The following is a 24,959-nucleotide window of genomic DNA, read 5'->3' on the forward strand; positions in this document are numbered from 1 at the left end:
TTCTACTTTCTTTAGTCTTTAATTTAACCCATAAGATTTACTTTGAGAGGAAAAACAATTCTGGCCTATAAATTCTCTACTTATAGTCAAATTTTCTTGCATAGTGTTCTCATAAAAAAGCCACATGGTCTGCCATTTACTATTTTGCTAGAGAAAGATGCTCCTAAATGTCTGTTATTCTAAAACAAAAATTACAATCTGTACAAATTCAACTTAACCTTTTATTGAATATCAACTGAAAAAAATCCACTTAAAACCATAAATGCCTTTGATATACATGATACAACTGGTCCTATGTAAGTTTTCAATGACCATAAAATATTAGATATACTATAGCCACAAATATCACAACAAATATTTCAAAATTAAACATTTCATTAAAGTAATTTCTTAATCTTTGCATCATGGATAATGAAAAATTATTCATTTTATCTCAATGGTGAGAGCTGCAAAGTCAAAGTCAATTAATGATTCACAAAAAGGGACAAGGATAGGGAAGATTTGTAATCTCACTAGTCTAGGAATCTCTTAGGTGAGAAAACTCCCTCTATCAATGTAGGCTGGCACTTATAGCTGTTAGCAACTTATTGTTTTAGAGACCTGCCCACAGCTCTGAGAGGGGTTCAGTGACTTGCCCAGGATCTGAATTCTTTCTTGCTTCAAGATGGGCTCTCTATCTAAAACATCTTTCTCCAATAACACTTGTAAAAATATAACTAAATTAATTCAATAGATCAATTGTATCCTCTGGAAAGCTAATTACTGGTATACCTCTTCATGTAAAAGAACATTTCTAACCAGCACCTGAAATAGTTCTACAAGAGATTTCTCTCAAGTACAAGTGATATGTATAGGCCATGACAGAAGTTTAAAACATCATAACTGAAAGAAAAAAATCAGGTGCCATTCCATATATAGTAGTATTCTGTACTACGATAGCCTGGAAAATCTCAAATATTAATCAACACATTTGAAATTATGTTGGGGCTTTCAAATATATGAAAGCATAATTATCTAACTGGAAATATGACCAAGATACTTCTACCCTTTTAACCAAATAGGTCAAAATATAGAAATGAAATATAATTTATACAATCATATGACAGATTTTTCCCAAAGTTCTACCAATAGCAGTAAAGAGTAATACAGAGCATAGACAAATTTCTTGGGGGCACTGAAAAAATCTCCTATAAATTTCAGTCACAGCCTGTGTACATCATCTCTACAAAGCCTCAGTACTTTGCATAAAATAATATACACTAATAATATTAAAATCTAGACTATCTGGAGCCTTAGGGAATGATCTGATTTTGTTCAAACTACACAGTTTACCCCTTTAAGCATTTAAAAAAATTTTTTCCTTACTTTGCCTGTCTAATTTGTATCACACATTCATTTCCCTTCTTAGAGTATTCTGAACATATTTTAACCTCTCTTTTATGTGATAATTCTGTAAATAGCCCTTCCAACTAACTATATAGCCCTCAAGGGCAATAATATAATTTTTAAATAAGAAGAATTAAAGGCAGCCAACACTTGAATATAAATATGTAGTCAGGCATTCACAAAGTATTTTAATCTTAAAATATGTATTAAGGAAAGAGATTTAAAAGTCACATTGACTTACTTTCACCCTCCTAATAGCATAGGTATGACCAAGAAGTTCAAATACTGGTTGACGTATGTTTCTTAAGTCCCAGCCTCTTAAACTACAATCGACTGCACCCGTTACCAGCAAATTCTAAAAATAATTAGGAAAAAAAAGCACAATTAAAATTAATTTAACTTTAACATTAAAGGCATTAAATGTCTCCTTATTGCTGACAGTAAACTATGTAATAAATTTGAGAATATTGGCATGAGGAATGGAAATATAAGGCTCATCCACTTAGTTCATCAGCAATCTAACACCAGCATCTATTGCAGAACTCAGAAAAGCAATAGTCCTTTCCCAGTTTTATTTTAGTATTATGAAAATTCATTAATAACGCCAGATGTTTTCATTGTACTCTGCAAAGTCAATATCTTTATTCAAATAAAGTTTTGTGATCCAACAAAACTTCATTTTTTGATCCATTTTTCCCTTACTCATTCATAAGATTATGAGAAAACAACATTCTTATTCCTTTAACTAATAAGAATGAATCTAAAAGTGTGTGGGAGAAAATCATTTCCATGTTTGGCAAAGTTCAGTAGACTATATACAAATTGTATAAACACACACACACACATTTTCCCTATCACAAATCCACAAGAGATTTGCAATTTAGCATCTTCAGCTTTGATTCATGAAATTACCTGAAGTTTTACATGAATTGCGTGTGTCTGTGTGTGTGTATGTATGTGTGTGTACATGTGTGAAGTGCTTTCTTTTTTTATTTTTAATTTATGGATTAAAACAAGCATTTCCGTAACAGTACAATAAAAAGATGGTTGCACAAGAAAGTGCAAATCTATTATGTACAACTTGCTGTTCCTTTTAAATATAAAGTTATCATGTAAATTTATTTTCCCCCTTTTTTCCCTCCCCCCCACTAGAGATGGCTACCATTAGACACAAATGTGTGAAAAAATACAGATATACGGACATAGATATAGATATGTAAAATCATTCTATACACACTTCTATTTATCTGGATGCAGATAGCATATTCCTTCATATGTCCTTTGTAGTTAGTTTGGATATTTATAATAGTTAAAATGACTTATTCGCTCAGAGTTGTTCTTCAAAAAAGATTGTTGTTACCATACACAATGTTCTCTTGGTTCTGCTCATTTTGCTCTTCATTATTTCATGCAAGTCTATCCATGTATTTCTAAGATCATCAAGTTCATTATTTCTTATAGCACAGTGGTATTCCATCACAATCATATACCACAACTTGTTCAATTCATTCCCCAACTGATGGGTATCCCTACAATGTCCAGTTCTCTGCCACTGCAAAGAGAGCAGCTATAAATGTTTTAGAACATATAGGTTCTTTTCCTTTCTGCCTAATCATCTTTGGAAATAGACGTAGTAGTGGCATTGTTGGGTCAAAGGGTACAGGCAATGTAATAATTCTTCGGGTATAATTCCAGATTGCTCCTCAAAATGGTTGTATCAATTCACAATTCCACCCACAATGAACATGTCCTAATTTTTCCACATCCCCTCCAATATTTGTCATTCTCCCTTTCAATCATTTTAGCCAATCTGATGGGTGTAAAATGATATCTCAAGGTTGTTTTAATTTGCATTTCTCCAATCAATAATGTTTTAGAACATTTTTATGACTATACATGGTTTTGATGTCTTTATCCAAAAAGTGTAGTACTTAGTACTTTCTTTAAAAAGAGTGAAACTTGGTTAGAGTAATGAAATAAGACAAAGAGAAAATTTTAAAATAAATGAGTTATAAAATTAAAAGTAAGTACCTAAGACAAACACATTACAAATTAAACAGTAATTTGAATAGCAAAGTGGAAAAGAATCAAAGTAGTAAGTAATATAAATTTGGAGACCTAGAAGGAGGGGAGAAAATGCAACACATTTAATTCAATTAAACAGACATTTATTAAATACCTACTTTGTTTGAATCTTTAACCTTCTTGGGTTATAGAAACAACATCTACACCACCACCAACAACAACAACAAACTAAGAATGCTGTATAACTATGACAACCAAGCTTGGCCCCAAAGAGATGATAAAATGTACCTTCCTCTCTTCTTTGCAGAGGTGGGGAGACTGTGGGTGCAGAATGTTGCATATACTGTCAGATTCAGTTGATGTGTTAATTTTGCTGAACTGGCTTTTTAAAAACACCCTCTTTTTTGTTCTTTGAAAAAGGGGATGACATTTTGGGTAGGTGAGAGGGAGTGATAGATTTGTAAATGACAGCAGTAAAAATATAAAAGATACTGATAAAAAGTATTTTTAAAAAATAAAGACTGATCTATTAGGAAAAGTTCACATTGTTTAGTATATTATACCTCATTGTATTTGCACCAGTCACAGCTTAAAATTTCTGCTTGATGAGCTGGAATCACAATTTTGACTCCTGACGTCTTCACATCCCAAACTCTTAGAGTCTGATCCCCTGGAAAAGGCGAGAGAATTAATTACTTTTCATCACAATAAAGGGCTCAGCATTCAGTTAAATATCAGGGACTCAATAGATACTCATCAACATTTGTCAATGATGATCACTTCAATCCTAAATGTTTTGATTTACTATTATTGTTTTTTTCTCTTCGGTGAATTGTCTCCTTAATATATATAAATAAATGAACCTAAATGGCTTTAGATCTATTAAGGGCAGGAAAATCGAACCAGAATTAAGTCAAACAGAATAATGATTGAATCTATAAGAGAAGTTTTTCCCTCAGGGAAATACAAAAGGCATTGAGAATCTCTATACTCTGTCCTCAAGTCTGGACTGTGCAAATGTTTGAGCACCAAAGGATGCCATTTTTCTGAGAAATATAGCCTTGTATATGACCTTCCTGATCAGGGCAGATAAGAGTCATCCATCTAAAACAGGGATAACCTCCTGGGCATCCTGAGCAACATCATTTTAAGTGCCAGCCAAAGCAAATGACCTTTGGCAATGTGGCATTTTTTTTTCTTAGAAAAAATGAGGTTACACAATTTTAAAGCCAATGATTCAACATCCCTACAAAGTTTTTTTTTAAAGGTTCATTCTGCTCATTCTGTGGGAAGACAAAATGCTAACTAACTTCAGAGATAAGTCACCAGGACAGAAGGAAGGAATTTGGCTTATAACATTAGCTGACAGTTATATAATGCCTCATGGTTTACAAAACATTATATCCATTATCTCACTTGATTCTCACAATAACTCTTTCAGGTAGGTAGTATAGAGATGTTTCTCAATTTATAGAAGGGGAAACTAAAGCTCAGAGAAGTTATGGGTTACATAAATAGGAAGTAGTAGAGCCTAAACTTCATTTATTCATAACAAATCCAGTGCTTTCCCCCCATACCACAGACTTTATGTCTCAAATGTAGAGTACCTTTTAGGAGATGATCATGTACCAAATATTCACATGAGTATTCCTTAGGTTTCCAATACTAATACATTTGACATTTAATAAGAATATAATTAAGCAATGTATTCTTGCTGATTCCTGAGCTAGCTGCACAAGAAAAATTTAATTGTATGTTATACTTGATTCAAACTTGAAGAAAACTGCCACATTAAAGGACATAATAAAACACACACACACACACACACACACACACACACACCCTTACTTTTCCACTACAATTCTCAATCCAAGGCAATAAACAGCAAGTGATTAAAAGTTATCCTCATCCCCATAAGTAATGTGAGACAAGAACCACATAATCAGTGCTAGACAAAGCTTTCAGGAACATTTACAATGTGTAGTACTAATCATTTGAAAAGATAAATGAGAAACAGCATTGCTAAAGACAGAATGCTTAAAGCATGGTACAGCTTTAAATTAAGTTTGGTAATTGTGTGGTTTAGAGGGTTTAAAATTCGCAGCCACAAAACTATTTATTCTGAGCTAACTGAAGACACAATCTTAATGCTGTCATTACATACATTAAAAGAAAAATTTGGCATTAAAAGATGCTTTTAAAATGTAGTTGTTTCAGCAATCACAAAAAAACCTGAAAATGTTTCCATCTATATTTTTCAGTTATATGCTTTTAAATAGTAGTTCAGCAAACCACTATAAAGACCATGTAATACGTACATCACAAGAAGGAATTTAATTGAAAAGCACTAAATCAAGGACCAAGTCTCAATATAACATATACTATATGGAATAAGAACCTTTTCTTCTTACTACAGATGTTAAAGTCATGCAATCTAAATAATTAATCAAAGCCCTGAAGTCTCCAATTTGGATTTTTTTCTTTTTTAAAGACTCATTTTAAAAATCAGTGTAGTGTTTATTTCAAAAGAAAACAGTTTTTATGGCCCAGCCAACAAAACTTTAACTTGTTCAATATTTTCCTTAATGTCTGCTCTCTGCAGTTCTGTACCCCTCTCTTATTATGTGTATAAGGATATGATTTTGCTCCTCAGTATTTTGTAACAGCAAAGCTGGTCTTTTTCACAAGGACTGCAAATTAAGTGGTAATGCTTGGTGTATGATATATATACGCATATACATATTTTAAACATATCTATATTAATAAGTAAAGTCTTTTCCTCTTGTTAGCATCTCTGTGTGGTGGAGGTTTATTTCTCATGACCATAGAGATTCTTAGTTGGCATTTAGCAAGTAGAATTCTGAGAGGAAAAAACCATAAGCACCTCTATAAGTCCTCTGATTTCTCACTTGCTAATTGTCCCTGAATTTTTTTTCACCCCTAAAACCAGAAAGGAAAGTCTCCTCTTTCTATAATAATAACTTCAAAGATAAGTTTCCATCTGGGCCCAAAAGGGCCCATGCACCTGGGATCAAAGATAATTCCCTTCTATGTTCCCTTTGTTTGCTAGTCTGTAGCAAGTTAGACAACACCTAGTTCCTCACTCTCATTCCATCTCCTCCCAACCAATTCCTGAACTCAAAGATGCTACAGAAAAGTGGGAATCAGAGGTAGCAGATAACACCTTGCCTACCCATCAATCACCATTCTGGAACTGCCAAAAAGAAGGAATATATCAAACATATACCAAAAATGGAACCATTCCTAAGCAATAAAGAAGTATCCCATTCTGGAGGACTCATTTGGCTGTGCGAAATATCTTTTAATTAATTTATCTGGACACATAAATCTCGTAGATTGGTTTACTTTTCTCCTCTCTACTGCAGATGCTGAATTACCATATAATTACTCATTTGGAGAGTCTTTCACAGACAAATGAAGCAACTGAAATGGGTAGGAGAAACCAATCAAGTTTCCTTATTTTTAAATTCCTCAAACTCAAGCAGTCCTTAATCCAACGGCTACAGTAAGAAGCTCTAATTTAATATTGTAATAATTCAGTTATATCAACATACCATTATTAAACAACTTAACATTTAAAATAACAACCCATAACATACACATAATATATACACACATTTTTAGTAACGGATTAGATCTGATCAAGCATGAGAATTTTTTCTCTCTTGACACTAATAGGATCATAGAATTACAGATTTACAGCCAGAAGGTACCTTTAAGATCAATGAGTCCAACCCCTTCTTTCTACAGATGAAGAAACTGAAGCAGAGGGGCTAAGTGACTTATCTAGGATCACATAGCTAGTTAGTATCTGGGGCAGAATTTGAATCCAGGTCTTCCTGACTCTAAATCTAGTGCCCTATCTACTATAACACACTGCTTCTTTTGGGCATATCTATTTTCAAACAAATAGAAAAGTCTTTCTCAATTGAGAATTATTTTATGGTTTTTATGAGGTAAAACTTTTACTTTCATCAGTGTAGAGTAGGAACTGCCTGAAAACAAAAGGAAAAAATTTGCTTGATAAACTTTTAAAAATTCATTTAATATTTTTTTTTCTTTATTAAGAAGTCAGTGGGAGAGGAAAATTGGTAGAAACTTACCTCATTAAATTTTCTTTTTTCTTTTAGGTGCCTGGGGAAGGGCCCAAACTTGTAAAATTGGGTCTTCACTTAAGGAAGTCATAAATATATGACATAAGAGACAAATTTTAACATGTTTAACCTTCTTTTCTGTTCTTTCACACCTATATACCTAAGTCCAATTGGTTCACATTTCTTTTATGTCCTCAATGTAAAAAGCTCAAACACATAACACTGCTTCATTTTACTCTTATTTCTGATACTGAAAATGCTATGCTGGTGCTTTAACCAATAAAATTTCAATTTGATATCAATTTTTGTTAGTATACATGAAAAGGTTTGTAACGCTTCCCCAATATAGAATTCACAATGAAAATCTTGGGCTTTCAAAGCTATAACTCACCTGACTGGGCCACTATAAGTAGCTATTATGGAGTATTTTTAAAATTTGGAGTATACCATCTTTCCTTATTCTGAAATTCTTGCATCTCATAAGATATATAAAAAGAAAAAAAAATTCTAACTTCATTTAACAATACTGCACTCCAAATTTCGCTAAAATAACTATTCTACCTCCTACTTTTTCCCACTGAGATTTCTCAGTAAAGAAAAGACAAAATCCAAATACTGAAACATTCAACTTTTATAAAATATTGGAGATCTCTCAAAGCTCACATAAAGTAAGCAAATAATATTTTCTCTTCAAAGCACTTAAATGAAGATAAAGGAAGTAGCTCACAGTTGGGCAGATGCCTTCTGCCCAAATGCAGACAAGCACAGCTCTTCATATCTATATCATGTCATATACATTAGCTGGGTCCATAATTAAGTATCATGAAGGGAGCAGGTTGGATTGCATTTGAAAAATTGCACTGTGCTTTTAACAATCCCCAGCTATTTCCCAATATAAAAATCCATTTTTTAACATACATCTTCTCTTGGTAATGTTGTATTGATTGTAAATCTTGAGATACCACATACTCCAAAGAATAAAATTTGCAGGTAACCCAAAGAACAAGAGAGACCTACAGTCGGTACAAATTCACTACAGTATATTTAAAACACATATAAGAAACAGTATGAGGAACATCATAAAGGAAACATGATTGGAAAAGGGTTGGTCATGTACCAAGAGTGATGGACAGATAGCTCAAGTGATGCACTAGCAGTCATGAAATGTAAAGACACAAAGAAGAAGGCCTCAAACACATTAAGTGGATTCTCTAAGGAAGATCTATGGGTGAATTTGATTAATAATCACATGAAATGAGGAGGCTTTGAAAAGCTATAATCTGTAATGATGAAAGGTATACAAAAATCACAGATCCAATGAAGTTTTGAAACAAAACTTTGCAAGGAAAAACTTCTTAAAATTACATAAATTAACACAATGCATTTTAGCATATATTTTATATTTCCCTAATAAAAAAGAACTCTAGTGAACAGAGCAATTTATATCAAGATCAATTCATCAGGTATTTTTGAATAGCAGTGTATCCAGTATATATGATTCAGTAGTTCAGTTGGAGAAGCACTTATTTAATGTGATAGTCCCTATCCTTAAGGCGCTTGCACTCTACTGGGAGAAATACATGGGAAGGATGTGAATTATATACAAAATATATGCAGTCTAATTTCTTGAAGTAACCATGTAATTTCACTAGTAACTAAGGAAATGAGAACAGACTTCAGGGAGGAGGTGGCACTTGAGCTGAACTCTGAATGAAGCTGGGAATTCTGAGGCAAAGGGAAGGAGGGAGTACATTCTATGCATGAGGCAGAATCTGTACAAAAGCAAGGAGACAGAAGGTGGAGGGTTACATGTGGATAGTAGCAAGTAATTCAGTTCGGCTGGAAAAGACTGCACGAAAAATAGTAAGCTGCAATAAACTGGGGAAGGTTGGAGTCAGATTATGAAGGGTTTAAGAAGCCAAACAAAGGAGTCTGTGTTTTAGTCCTGAGGCAAAAGCTTCTAGAGCAGAAAACCAACATGGTCAGTAAGCTGAAAGGAGGAAGTATTAGAGAGAGAATGAAAAGAGGGAAACCAATTAGAATAATATTCAATAGACCACATGAGAGGTGATAAGTAACTGAACTAGGGTGATAATGATTTGAGTGGAGAGGAGATAGACGCAAAATATACAAGGTGTCCCAAAAGTCTTTGGGAAGTTTTAATAGCTTAAAACTGCCCATGGACTTCTGAGACACTGTAAAGTGAGTGAATAAATGGAAAAAGCCCTTATTAGGCCCTTATTATATGACAAGTATTGTATTATGCACTGGGGACACAGTGCAGAATGAAGCCATTCCCTAACCTTAGGGAGCTTACATTCTAATAGGACACAGATAGAAGAGTAATGGCCTAGGAGAGACATTTCAGTTTGGAAATTCACAGGGAATGTCAGTTATGCCATAGCCACAGGGGCAGTATTGATAATGGCTCTAGAACTGGGAAAGAGGAAAGCAACTGCCAAGAAATGCAAACAAAGTGAAGTGAAACATGGCTATAGCCAGGTTTAGAAGTAGTGGGCAACTATGAACTATTCTGCTGATCACTTCTTCAGAAATCATCTAAAACTTAATACCTATACCAATCATTTGACATTTACCATATGCTACCTTGTGTTATTAGTTTTCCTATGCATGCATTTTCCCCCAACTTTCCCCCCAAGTCCCTTCAAGACAGGAACCATATTTTATATCTCTTTTTATACTCAAAGTGTAGTATAGTTCCCCTTCCTCTGCCCCCCAACACAGCAGCAAGCATTAATGAAGTTTTTACTGATGATGATGGTGGTATCTGAGGAAGATCAGTCTGGTAAAAGTAGACAAGGTCAAGTAGAAGATGGGTGGGAAGATCAATCACCTTGAAGACAACTGTTGTAATCTAGGCATGAAATAATGATGAAGATTTCAGCAAGTATGTCATTAGGTCTAAACCCTTCCTTCCAGCAAAAATTTCCTCTAAAAATTCATGAATAAAGTATAAATTCTTGCATGGTGGTAGATACTCTATGATTTGAGTGTATTTATATGTGATGTACAGACTTCTTCCTTCTAGTCTACACAAGGTACTTAATGTCTGTTATTGGGGTGGTGGTAATAATAATAATAATGATAAATGACATTCCTATCATGCTTAAGGTTGTTGCCAAAGTACTTTAGAACTGGAAAGGACCTGAGCTTGACTCCCCTCATCATACATTATCTAACTTTGTCTTAATGGAGGCAAGTAGGAATCCATATGCGTCTTTGGCTTATTGGCAGTTTTGACAGCTCTCAATGACAAAAGCAGTAATAATACTGGCACAGTTTCCTAAAGCACTGGGTATTATGCAGTGCTGCAAAATACTAGAGCACATATAGTTAGGTACTTGGCATTGCTTTTGATGTAATATGAAATGAGGAAACAATTCTGTTTCTCATGTTTGGTAATATATTCAATTTGGATTTTATTTTCAGTATTAAGTTCAGATTTGTAACATCCAAAATTAGCTTTTTGCTATGGAATTATGTTGTTACATTTGAAAAATAAATTACCAATGTTTTGCAGCTAAAAAAGTCATCTTTCACATGAAGTCTTACTCTACATTTTTTAATATTTTGCAAATAAAAATTTAAAACTATTTTGACTAGTGATGACAATCTAGTACATGTGTCATAAAGTGAGATGGACTCAGCAAGTACTTCACAAAATCTTCTCTAGATCTAGCAAGCATACATAGAAATTAAAAGCTCTTTTCATTTTTCATGTAATCTAACAGCTTGTAAAATTAGACATCCACTTCAGGCTTCCCTACATGAATTATGCTGGGGTAAAAAAAAAATGTTCTTCTGGCAGTCATAGAACTGACATTCAAGGCTGAAAGCACGTTCACTGTGAATAAAGCAACTAGAAAGAGCATAATCAAGAGTATAGTATCTTTACTGTTAATGTATTTACTCCTTAGTTGCGTGTGGAGAGTCTTTTAAAATGTCTTCCTGGTGTGCCAGCATTCAAAGTAATGAGATAAACGAGATACAGTACTATTGTGTTAAGTCAAAGATGCTCAATGCAGTTCAAAAACAGTGGAAATCAATTTATAATAACAAGAATAATAAAATTTGACATTTATATAAACCTCTTAAAGTGTACAAAGCACTTTACTTACATTATTTCACTTGATCTTCACAACACACTATTCCTAAGTATGACCAGTATTTTCATGCCCATTTTAAAAACAGGAGAGCTGAGACCAAGAAAGGTTGACTAACTTGTCCAGTGTCACACGACAAGTAAGTGGCTAGGGGTGGGGATCTGAACCCAAATCTTCTTCACTTAAAGTTCAGTCTTCCATTCAATATGCTATGCTACCTCTCAAGAAAAGTGTTAATATCTTTCAATGAATTTATTAAGACTCATGTAACTAGTTCATATAATAGTTTTTGGTTCAAATAGTTCAATAGCTTTTGGTTCTAAATGTCTATAATAATAAAGTATTAGTTCTACTACTACTTAAACTTTTACTCATGGAAAAATATAGCAAATATTCTTGAACTTGTTAATATTAATTTTCAAAAAAATGTCAAGCACTGGATCCAGTCAAAAGATGTTAACACAATCCAACCAATATTTGTTCAAGGCCTGTCATGCAGAAGGCAGCCCACCACACTTTGAGTTTCTTCTATAAGATGGACAAGCAAAGGAGAATATTCAAATTCAAATTCAGGCTGGAACTTCATTGATCCCAGCCAACTCAATTATTTCAATCATCAGTTTCCTAACTCTGAATTCATGATGTTTTCTTTTATTGTAATCCTACAGGACCCTGAAAGTATAATCAACACCACAAAAACTATGTTCAGACACCGGGCCTCTAACTAAAATTCTAGGAGGAGACACATATGGTTAAAGTACTAATCTTCTAAAAAAAATTTTTGCTAACCATACTGAAGCTCTTTTGTTAATATTTAAGGGTGTGTAAAAAATTGTTCTATCACTTTACTAGTTACAAAAAACAGGAACAGAAATTAAAGGACAGGATGGCAACGGGACAGGATGTGAAAATGTGCCAGTCTAAAATATATAAACATATCTATCATTAAACATACAAAAAGAGTCTAGAATCAAAAGATTAAGAAAAGGAAGCATATTAATTTTTTACAATGATCCTTGATGTATTCCTTTGATGTATTTAGTTACCAAAAAAACAAACACAAAACCCTTCTTTATTGGTGTTATATTAACTTTCTAATTTCTTCATTGAATATGGAAAATAACTAAATTAACTGACTCAATAATAGAATTCAATAGCTGCATCCAATTAAACACTATATCTCAGACAACAAAATATGTTAGAGCTATAACAAAAGCACCATGTTTAGTGTTCAGTGGGCTTATAATCACCCTCATCATTAAATGGAATGAGTGCTTTAATGATTCAAAGTACCATAACATAACATTACATCTAATGTCTTTTAGGATCGGGAAAGTGACTATTCTCCTAAACTTCCATGTTACAACCACAATGCTAAAATGGAACTGATACTGTTCCACTGATGCTATATTGTGCATTTTAAAATAAGCCATTCCTTGTTTTCTTTCTTCTAATCAATTTAAAAGCGTAAAAATTGTGATTATCTGAAAGGCATGTTTCCTATAGAGAAGCTGCAAAAGATAACTCTTTGCTCTGCAGAGGGCTAAGTGGTCACTGGGATGAAAAGATTTACATTTATTTTACAGTAGGTTCTGCTCAGCGTATTTGGCACCTTATTATCATCACTGTTTTCCAGGTAAAAAAGATACCTTCTGGCCAAATGGTACAATGACTCACTAGAACCTTTTAGCCAACAGGACATTTTTATTTATGCCATTTCTTTAATCACATTTTCCAGATGTCTGGTCTTTCACTGTCAGCCAGACATTTATCAAACTTCTGTGATGATGCAGTGCCCACCCAAATTCCCATCTTATCTAATCAGTACCATAGCCTCCTTTGACATCAAAACCAAATGTATTTAAATACAACAGTACACCATTTAAAAGGAAGGATGGTAAAAGGAAAAACAAAAACACTGATTTACATTGATAGGTAAGAGTACCTAAAATAAGATTGAGTACAGCAGGAACCATTATAGTAGTAGTACTGTGAAATGGTCTAACAAAAGGAAGTCTATTGGACCCAAATAAACTAATTTAATTGAAATGCCAGATGTATAAGAGATATACTCTTGTCTTTTTCCTGCAATAGAATAATCTTTATTCTAACCACTAGAGTCTGAAATTTTCAGCATTTTTATGATATATGAAATTATATGGAGTTTTTAGCAGCAATAATTCAGTTTCATGACTCAAAAGACAGTTTATCATTTATATATAATTCAAAGATACTTCCTTTCTCAAATGTTCTTTTAAAATATGAATTCTGCACTGATGCTAGTGTTTAGAGCTAAGTAATATTTAAGTTCTACTTTATAGTATAATATCACAAGGGCCCACTCAAGAACTACCTAATTTTCCAGTTCTTTGGCCTGGGTCTATAGTTAGTCAATAATTGATCATCAGAAGTTTGAGTGCAAGTAGTTTTCTTAATTACTCCACTTTTCCTGACTTTAGTAGTGACAACTTTCCTTTGTTGCCAGTTTTCTAGGTATAATAGCCATGATCTTTTGTTGATTTATTTTTTCACTGCCAGGGTCACTTCTTTCCTTTGAATGTTTCACAGAACCATATAAGTTCAGAGATGGAATAGACCTCAGTGGCCACCTAGTACAACCTAGTACAAGAATAATTTCCTTCTACAATATACATGGCAAGCATATACAGCCTTCACCTGAAGTCCTCAAATGAAAAGGAATATTCCACTACCCCATGGAATCCATTTCCATTTTAGAGAGTTCTAATTTTTAGAAAAATTTTCCCAATATTAAACCTACATTTGCCTCTTGCAGCTCCCACCCATTTCTCCTAGTTCTGGCCATTTGAACTAAGAAAAACAAGGCCTACAAGAAGATAAAAAAGGAAAAGTATTATCCTTTTTATAAGTACATCTTCAAAGTGCCAAGAAAATATCTGACTCTATCTTTATATTGCTCATCTACAAACATTGTTCTTTACTATACAACTTACTGGCTACGACTTTCCAAATTACAAAAATGAATAAAAATGCAGGACTCTTTTCTTTGGGTCAGAACTGAATTAGGGTACTAATATTGGCCAAGGGATGGATTTTTCACCACTAAGGATGCTACTCCTCCTCATAAATGAATTCATGAAAATACATTTTTACTAGTTTCTGTACAGGTCAGATATCTGGAGTCCTATGTTGCATTTTGATATATTTACAATATATGAATTTGAGATATTGACAATTGAAATATTTGAGATATTGACAATATGTCCACAAAAGCATGATCAAGACTAAAGAAAAAGGTGTCTGAAAACTATATCATATGAGAAAGAATTGGGGACATATTAAATCAGGAGAAGAGAAAATTCAGTGAGAACATGATAGGAGTCTTTATTTTTTTTAAACATTTTTATTTAAGGTTTTGAGTTCCAAATTCTGTCCCTCCTCCCTCTCTGAGGTGATAAGCAATCAGATAGGTTATACATGTGCAATTATGCAAAATATTTCCATATTAGTCATTTTGTACAAGACTCGAATAAAAGAAAAAACTGAAAGAAATAAAGTGAAAAATAGCATGCTTCTGTCTGTATTCAAACAGTATCGATTCTTTCTCTAGAGGCAGATAGTATGTTTCATCACTAGTCCTTTGGGATTTTCTTGGATCATTGTATTGCTGAGAATGGCTAAGTCACTCACAATTCTTCATCAAACAACACTGCTGTTACTGTGCACAGTGTTCTCCTGATTCTGTTCACTTCATGCATAAGTTCATTTAAGTCTTTCCAGGTTTTTCTGAAATCAACTTGCTTGTTTTTTCGTATAGCACAATAATATTCCCTTACAATCATATATCACAGCTTCTTTAGCCATTCCCCAATTGAGGGGCATCCTTTTTACTTCCAGTTCTCAGCCACCACTAAAAGAGCTGTTATAAATATCTTTATACAAATAGTTCCTTTTCCTTTTTTTTGGATATCTTTGAGATACAGACCTGCAATGGTATTACTGGACAGAAGGGTATACACATTTTATAGCCTTTGGGGCACAGTTCCAAATTGCTCTCCAGAATGGTTGGATCAGTTCACAACTCCACTAACAGTGGAGTCCCAGTTTTCCCATATCCCCTCCAACATCCAACATTTTCCTTTTTTGTCATATTAGCCAATCTGATAGGTTTGAGGTGGTATCTCAGAGCTATCTTAATTTGCATTTCTCTAATCAATAGTGATTTAGAGCATTTTTTCATAGGACTATAGATAGCTTTGATTTCTTTGTCTGAAAACTGCCTGTTCATATCCTTTGACCATTTATCAATTGGGGAATGACTTGCATTTTTATTAATTTGACTCAGTTCTCTATATACTTGAGAAATGACTCCTTTATAAAATATGCTTGTCACAAATTTTTTTTCCCGGTTTCCTGTTTTCCTTATAATTTTGGTTGCATTCATTTTGTTTGCGCAAAAACTTTTTAATGTTATTTAATCAAAATTATCTATTTTACATTTTGTAATGCTCTCTCCATCTTCTTTGGTCCTAAATTCTTCCCTTAGCCATAAATCTAGTAGATAAACTTTTCCATGCTTTTACTTTGCTTATGGTATCACCCTTTATGTGTAAATTATGTACCCATTTTGACCTTATCTTGGTATATGGTGTGAGATGTTGGTCTATACCTAGTTTTTGCCATTCTGTTTTCCAGTTTTCCCAGTAGTTTTTGTCAAATATTGAGTTTTCCAAAAGCTTGGCTCTTTGGGTTTATTATATACTAGATTACTGTGGTCACTTACTTTAAAGTACCTAATCTATTCCATTGATCCACCACTCTATTTCTTAACCTGTACCTCATTGTTTTGAAAATTACCACTTTATAATACAGTTTGAGATCTGATATAGCTAGATCACCTTATTTTGCATTTTTTCATTGATTCCCTTGACATCCTTGAGCTTCTGTTCTTCCAAATGAATTTTATTATTTCTTCTAGCTCCATGAAATAATTTTTTGACAGTCTGATTAGTATGGCACTGAATAAATAGATTAATTTAGGTAGAATTGTCATTTTTATTATATTGGCTTGGCCTACCCACAAGCAATTAATATTTTTCCAATTGTTTAAATCTGACTTTATTTGTGTGAAAGGTGTTTTATAGTTGTGTTCATATAGTTCCTGGATTTGTCTTGGCAGGTAGACTCCCAAGTATTTTATATTGTCTACAGTTATTTTAAATGGAATTTCTCTATCTCTTGCTGCTAGACTTTGTTGGTAATATATAGAAATGGTGATAATTTATGTAGACTTATTTTGTATCTTGCAACTCTGCTAAAATTTAATTTCAAGTAGTTTTTAGTTGATTCTCTAGAACTTTCTAACTACAACATATCACCTGCAAAAAGAAATAGTTTTGTTTCCATATTGCCTATTCCAATTCCTTTAATTTCTTTTTCTTCTCATCACTTCAGCTAACATTTCTAGAACAATATTAAATAATAGAGGTGATAATGGGCATCCTTGCTTCACCCCTGATTGCACTGGGAAGGCTTCTAGCTTATTCTTATTACAGATAATGCTTGCTGATGGTTTTAGATAAATATTACTTATCATTTTCAGGTAAGCTCCATTTATTGCTACATTCTGTAGTATTCTTAATAGGAATGGGTGCTATATTTTGTCAAAGGCTTTTTCTGCATCTATTGAGATAATCATATTATTTTTGTTGGCTTTGTTATTGACATGGTCAATTGTGCTGATAGTTTTCCTAATACTGAACAAGTCCTGCATTCCTGGAATAAATCCCACCTGGTCATGGTGTATGATCCTCAGGATACATTACTGTGATCTCTTTGGTAATACTTTATTTAAAATTTTTGCATCAATATTCATTAGGGAAATTGGTCTATAATTTTCTTTCTCTATTTTGGCCCTTCCTGTTCTGGGTATCAGCACCATATTTGGGTCATAAAAGGACTGTGGTAGGACTCCTTCTTTGCCTATTTTTCCAAACAATTTATATAGTGTTGGGATTAATTGTTCTCTAAACGTCTGGTAGAATTTGCTTGTGAATCCAACTGATCCTGGGGATTTTTTCTTAGGAAGTGTATTGATGATTTGTTCAATTTCTTTTTCTAAGATTGGGTTATTTATTTTATTTCCTTTTCTGTTAATCTGAGTAATTTATGTTTTTGTAGATATTCACCCATTTCATTTAGATTGTCAAATTTACTGGCATATAATTGGGCAAAATAGTTCCTAACAATTTTCTTTAATTTCCTCTTCATTGGTGATGAATTCTCTAATTTTTGATACAAGTAATTTGGTTTTCTTTTTTCCTTTTTTAATTAAATTAACCAATAGTTTATCTATTTTATTGGTTTTTTCATAAAACCAGCTTCTAGTTTTATTAGCTCAATGGTTTTCTTACTTTCAATTTTATTAAGCTCTCCTCTCATTTTTAGGACTCCCAATTTGGTATTTAATTGGGGATTTTAAATTTGTTCTTTTTCTAGTTTTTTAGTTGCATGCCCAATTCATTGATCTGCTTTTTCTCTATTTTATTGATGTAAGCAATTAGAGACATAAAATTTCCTCTAAGTACTATTGTGTTGGGGAACAGATGGACTTCATAATAACCTGGATAGATCTACGTGATCTGATGCTGGGTGAGGGGAGCAGAACCAGGAGAACATTATACAGGATTACAGACACACAGTATCTGTGATGACTAACTTTGATAGACTTGGCTCTTCTCAGCAATACAAACTCTAAAAGACTCATAATAGAAAAAGCCATCAACATCCAGAGAAAGAATTACGGAGTCTAAATGCAGACTGAGGCAAACTATTTGCTCTCTCTTTTTTTTTTCTTCTTTTTTGGTTTTGTTTCTTCTTTCTCATAATTCATTCCATTGGTTATAACTCTTCTTTACAACTTGACTATTGTGTAAATAAGTTTAATGCGAAGGTATATATAGAACCTATATTGGATTACATGCCATCCTTGGGGGCAGGGAGGAGGGGAAGGAGGGGGAGAAAATTTGGAACTCAAAAACTTGTGGAACTGAGTGTTGTAAACCAAAAATAAATTTTAAAAAAGAAATATACATAAAAAACAATAATAATGACGTAGAAAGAGTCACCAACAAAAAACAAAGAAAAAAAGAAAATTTCCTTTAAGTACTGCTTTGGCTGCATCTCATAAATTTTGGTATGTTGTCTCATTGTTGTCATTTTCTTTAATGAAATTATCAACTGTTTCTATGATTCATTCTTTGACCAACTTATTTTTTAGGATTAGATTATTTAGTTTTCAATTAATTTTTAATCTCTCTTTCCATTGTCCATTATTGAATGTAATTTTTATTGCATTATGATCTGCAAAGGATACATTTCCTATTTCTGCTTTTCTGCCTTTGATTGAGAAGTTTTTATGTCCTAATATGTGGTCAATTTTTGTGTAGGTGCTATGTACTGCTGAGAAAAAGGTATATTCCTTCCTATCCTCATTCAATTTTCTCCAGAAATCTATTATATTTAACTTTTCCAGAATGTTATTCATCTCCTTATAACTTCTTTCTTGTTTATTTTTTTTTGGTTAGATTTATCTAGTTCTGAGAGGGGATAGTTGAGGTCCCCCACTAGTATAGTTTTACTGTCTATCTCCTCCAGTAACTTATTCAACTTCTCTTTCAAAAATTTAGATGCTATACCATTTGATGCATACATGTGTAGTACTGATATGACTTCATTGTATATGGTACCTTTCAGCAAGAGATACTTTCCTTCCTTATTTCTTTTAATTAGATCTATTCTTGTTTCTGCTTTGTCTGAGATCATGATGCTACCCTGCTTTCTTTGCTTTAGCTGAAGCATAATAAATTCTGCTCCAGCTATCAATAGCCATATGAATAAAATGTTCCAAATCACTAATTAAAAGAATGCAAATTAAAGCAACTCTGAAGCTACATTTCACACCCAACAGATTGAAAAAGTTGACAAAAAGGAAAAATGACAAATAGTAGAGGCTCAACTAACTATCAACTCAACTATTAGCTCAACAGGAAAACAGTCACCTCAATGCACCATGTTGATCGTTCCAAAATGGAGGTTTTCAGAAAGTCACTGACAAGAATTGTACTAAATGAAGTGTCCTGGTATTGAGATTTGCACTATGGGAGGAAGTACTCACATAAATGAGGTTATAGGGCTATTAAAGTCATTATAAATGTTACGTTGAACAATGCTTCAGGATACAGAATATACAAAATAACACACAAACCCAAGCCTTACTCCCTCAGAGCTTGCAATCAAAACAGATTAGTAAAAACCAAATCAAACAAAAACAAATTCAGTTGAGCAGGTTTCCATTTTCCCTTTATACAACACAGAGTAATATCCCTAATTCTCATTGATGTGCAACAGGGCTTTTTTTTCCTCCCCTTAGGCAATCAGGGTTACAAGTGACTTGCCTGGGGTCACACAGCTAATAAGAGTCTGAAGCCAGATTTGAACTCAGTTGCCCCTGACACCAGGGCCAGTGATCTATCCTCCATGCCACCTAGCTTCTTCCCCTGTGTAACAGGTCTTCTGAAGGTCACATTCTTTGAACACTTAATGGAAAGAAATACCAAAATTATCTAATTTGGCAATCTGATTTTCTCAAATTACCAAATTTTATTTTCCTACCTAGTGAAATACTGTGCTTTTCCTCAGTGAAAAAGCACTTGATTTTTTTTTTTTTTTGGTGGCAGGAGGGGAGAGAAACAGCAAGAAAGAAGGTAGCTGGGTAATATTCTATCCTCAAGATGTCAAGGTTTAAGAAAAATTCTCCTGAAATCATCTAAGCTTTATCAAGTTTATGTAAAACAAAACTCCCAACAAGCATACCACCCTTCAATGCCATTTTCATCCCAAATTAGCAAGTCACACTCTTCCTCTTTATCCTTCCTTCTTCATCCTCAAATGTTTGGATAAAGATGTATCTATAAAAAAGATGGTTTTTCCGATCCCTTTTAATTCTGACAATCTGCAATTCTGTCAACTCTTTTACTTCAATCAAAACCTGAACTTTTCATCTCTCACTGTTTTAGTAAAGGAGTTGCAAAAAGAAGGAACAGAAAAGGACAGTGGCTAAGGGAGATAGTGTTATTTAGCCATAAAGTTAACCTCTATGATGAATGTCATTTCTTTCAAGGTAATAATTACATGAATTTTTCTAATGAATTTTTTAAAAATCATATGACCAGCGATATGATTTTTGCCACATTCAACTCAGATTCAAATGAAGACAACAAAAAGAAAAAAAATAGAATCAATTACTTGTAGCCAATCCTTGTCATCAAACAACTTCTTTTTTCTTTAATTTTAGAGTATTAAAGTCAGTGTTTTCATAACAAATAGGTCCCATCAGAGTAATGTCATAAAAGATCTTTTCTGTTATTATTTAACACCAAAGAATTCTGTTCACTAAAGGGATATTGTTCTTAAGTGCTATTTATACTGTACAGGTGATCTAAAAAGCTAATTTTTGACATCATATTGGAAACTGCCAACATGCAAGTCATTAAAATTTGCTGAGGTTTTGTTCTTCAGTCACAGCTAAATGTTCTATTTTCTAAATCCAATGTCAACATTACATATACCACGCTATACAAAAGATACATGGGAAAACACAAGGTGCATATGACTCAACCCAAATAAAGAGCTTTTAATACACATAATTCTGCCCTGACATCTAAATAACCATTGTGGCATTAGCTCATAATTTTTTGCTAAAAAATTCCTACTAGAATAGGAATATGGACATATGGACACAAATGAAGAAATCACTGTTTATTTATAAAACATAACTGTAATCTAAGAAGAGCATCACATAGCTAAGGCAAGGAAACTACTTATTTTTCAACAATGTCTAAGGTACTTCACAGGATCATAGACTTAAAGCTAGTAAGGACCTTGGATTTCATCTAATCCAAATCCTTCACTTTACAGATGAGGAAACTGAGGTTGAGAATTGTATTTCCAAACATAAAACTAAGCCCTTAAATCTATTTAGTTATGAAAATTGCCAAAAGTTGCTCTCTGATGATTCGTTCCTGTTTTACTCTACATGGAAACACATATAATATAATCTTTATGACGGCTCCATGGAAACGCAAGAATTCATCATGGACCCCTAAAATCACTCATTTGATTCAGTGGATTTAGAGCTAAAAGCCAGTTCTATATCAATACAATCATTTTGATATCAAACTATTCCAGATTACTAAGAATTATTAATACCCTCCATTGGCATTGTTGGGACATCTCACTAAATGCTGAAGATAACTACGCCTCTGTGGAAAACAGAACCAACCAAGTAATGTTTAATTAAATTGCAGACCTCCCAGAAACACTCATTAATTAACATATGTAAGAATTGCCTGAAAACAATGCCAAAACTGATTTGTTCATTAAGATTTAATATTAAAATAAATTCACTAAATAATGCGAAACCTATCAATATATACGAGAACAGAGGGTTAATTAATTTAAAAATTACATGAATATTAGCATAATCATAACTTTAATATAGACCTACAAAGTCACTTCAGGCTCTAAATATTATGATCCTATTGCCTAGTTTTGTGTTATGTTACAGAGTGACCAAAGATTATAAAGAAAGCAAAAAAAGGGCTGAAAGAAATGTGACAGCAAAAAATGCATTACTGAGTCAATCCCTAAAAGACTTAATGTTTGGGGTAGAGGAGGTTATGTACAAAACACCTATAATTAATGCAGTTTTTGAATTTGAAAATAATAATAAATGGTGTCCAGTTTAAGAAGAAAAGCGGAACATTTATTAACATTCTTACAGCACTGATCTGACCATATCATTCCCTTGCTCAATAAAATCCAGTGACTCCCTTTCAGATCAAATACATATTTCTCCATCTTACATTTACAAACTTTCACAATCTGGCCCCAAACTATACTTCCCATCTTATTACACTTTACTACACTTCTTCACCCACTCTATGGTCCAGCCACATACACTGGCCTTGCTATTCCTCACACATGACATTCCATCTCTCATTTTTGTGCTTTTGCACAGGCTGCCTTCCATTCCTAGAATTCTCCTTCTTCTCCACCTCCTCACCTCTGCCTCTTAGAATCCCTAGTTTCCTTCAGAATTCAAGTTAAACACCAATTTCTAAAGGGGACCTCTTCCTGATCCCGCCACCTGTGAGTACCTCCTCCTACAAAATTTCACTATATTTATTTTTTATATGCTGGAATGCTTACACACTGAATCCCCTAACAGAATAAAAGTTATTGAGTGTAGAAACTATTTCACTATTTTTTCTCTTTGCATAATGATTGACAATCAATGCTCCCAAAAGCAATAAAACAAGGTGACACACACACACACACTATAAGCAATTTATCCTATTAAGAAAGCAATATTGCTCATTTTCATAATGAGAAGATGATTCTTAAAATAAATGTCTCTCTACAAGAGTTAAGACTTTTTAAAAAGACAGTCATTGATGACACTGGATTTTAGGAAGCAGAATTAGTTAAACTTCAATATTTGTTTGTCTATAATTCACCTGTAGTTCTCCATGTCTGAATGTCTTCTACCTGAATCTAGAAATCATGGGCCATTTATTACTTTTGTCACTGAAGAAGAAAAAGAAATCCAGTAATGAAATAGAAGAGATTCTATGCAATAACAAAATAAAGGAGAGCAAAACTGACTGTCAGGCCAAAGTGATCCAACGACTAAGGTACTGAGGCTCTCACTAGCCTAATTAATTCAATACTGAGTTAATAATATGACAGCTCTTATTCTACCTAATGCTTAAGTAGATATGCTGACATTAGATGAAAGGAGGGGGCAGTACTAATCAGCCACTAATTAGTTGAGAAAATCTTAGATAAGATTTAGTACCCAAAGTAAGGATGATGGATAGAAAAAGATTACTCTAAAGCAACTTAAAAATATTTCAGATTCACAACTGGGTCTCATTTGCAATAGCTTGGAATTAAAGGTTTTTTAAAAATTCTACAAGGATCTAATGAGCTTAGCTATTCTGATTGCATATGACCATTTAAACATTTTAAATTAAAGCTTCCAAAATGGAATACAAAGTTTTGCTGCCCTGAAATCAATAAAGATGAAAATTACAGTAGAAACTGTTACTTTTATCAAACTAAAATAAGCAAATCTAATAATATTCTTTATTTGGAACACACTGTATAAATACAAGTTTTATCTTCATTATGTATATAATAAAGTAGCATTATCTGGTGGACAGAGCTGAGGAGACCTGAGTTTTAGTGGAACTCCACCTTTGCTGTACAACTAAATCATTCATTCTTTATACATTCATTACTTTCATTTCTATACCTGTAAAACAGGAATAAAAACCAATCTATTTAACATATTGCAAAGAAAAATTAGATAATATATGTAAAAGTGCTCAGGTAGAAAAAGGTTTTTGTTATCTGAGGAAATATACCTCTAAAAATAACATCTGCAAAACAATATAGCTGAACAATTACACTCTATATTTACCATTACCACCCCAAGGTACCTTTTAGTTCCAAATCCTGCAATTCAATAAATTGTTTAGGCCAGTATTTCTCAATCCAAATGACATGGAGAGCAGTAAAATATCTACACCCTCAGCACAGCAACTGGACTGTGAACTGAGATAGAAAAGTAGTAGGACACAGGGAGAAGGGAGAGTCAGTGTTCAAAGTTTTAAGAAGTAAAAGTTTGTCATCACAGAAGCAATGTGTCTCTGGTTATGTACAATGTTCTCCTGGTTCTGCTCCCTTCACTCATCATCAGATCATAACTCTCCAGATTCTTATGAAGTCCATTTGTTCCTCATTTCTTATAACACAACAGTATTCCATTACATCCATATACCACAATTTATTTAGCCATTCCCCAATTGATGGGCATCCCCTTGATTTCCAATTCTTTGCCACCACAAAAAGAGCTGCTATAAATATTTTTGTACATACGGGTCCTTTTCCCCCTTGTATGCTCTCTTTGCGATACAGCCCTAGAAGTGGTATTGCTGGGTCAAAGGGTATGTACATTTTTATAGCCCTTTGGGCATAGTTCCAAATTGCTCTCCAGAATGGTTGGATCAGTTCACAACTCCACCAACTCTTCTCAACAATGCAAGGTTCTAAGACAGCTTCAAAGGACTCATGATGGAGAAAGATACTCATTTCCAGAGAAAGAATTATGGAATCTGAATGCAGATTGAAGCAAACTATTTGTTCTCTCCTTTTTTAAATTATTTTATTTTTGGTTTTGTTACATCTTTCTCATAGTTCATTT

The 24,959-nt window shown here is 33.3% G+C and overlaps 1 protein-coding gene across 1 annotated transcript in view; it reads right to left on the bottom strand.

Moving 5' to 3' along the window:
* The window catches only part of PEX7 (peroxisomal biogenesis factor 7), an 86,347-nt gene that overhangs the window by 43,393 nt on the left and 17,995 nt on the right, over positions 1-24,959 (bottom strand). Inside the window, exons 6-7 of the mRNA XM_036765805.1 lie at positions 3,975-4,081; positions 1,628-1,741 (exon numbers count right to left, since the gene is read on the bottom strand). Of these exons, the coding sequence (XP_036621700.1) occupies positions 1,628-1,741; positions 3,975-4,081 (221 nt within the window). The remainder of the gene's footprint in view (positions 1-1,627; positions 1,742-3,974; positions 4,082-24,959) is intronic.

The sequence above is a fragment of the Trichosurus vulpecula genome, chromosome 7, assembly GCF_011100635.1.
Source record: "Trichosurus vulpecula isolate mTriVul1 chromosome 7, mTriVul1.pri, whole genome shotgun sequence".
Taxonomy (NCBI): domain Eukaryota; kingdom Metazoa; phylum Chordata; class Mammalia; order Diprotodontia; family Phalangeridae; genus Trichosurus; species Trichosurus vulpecula.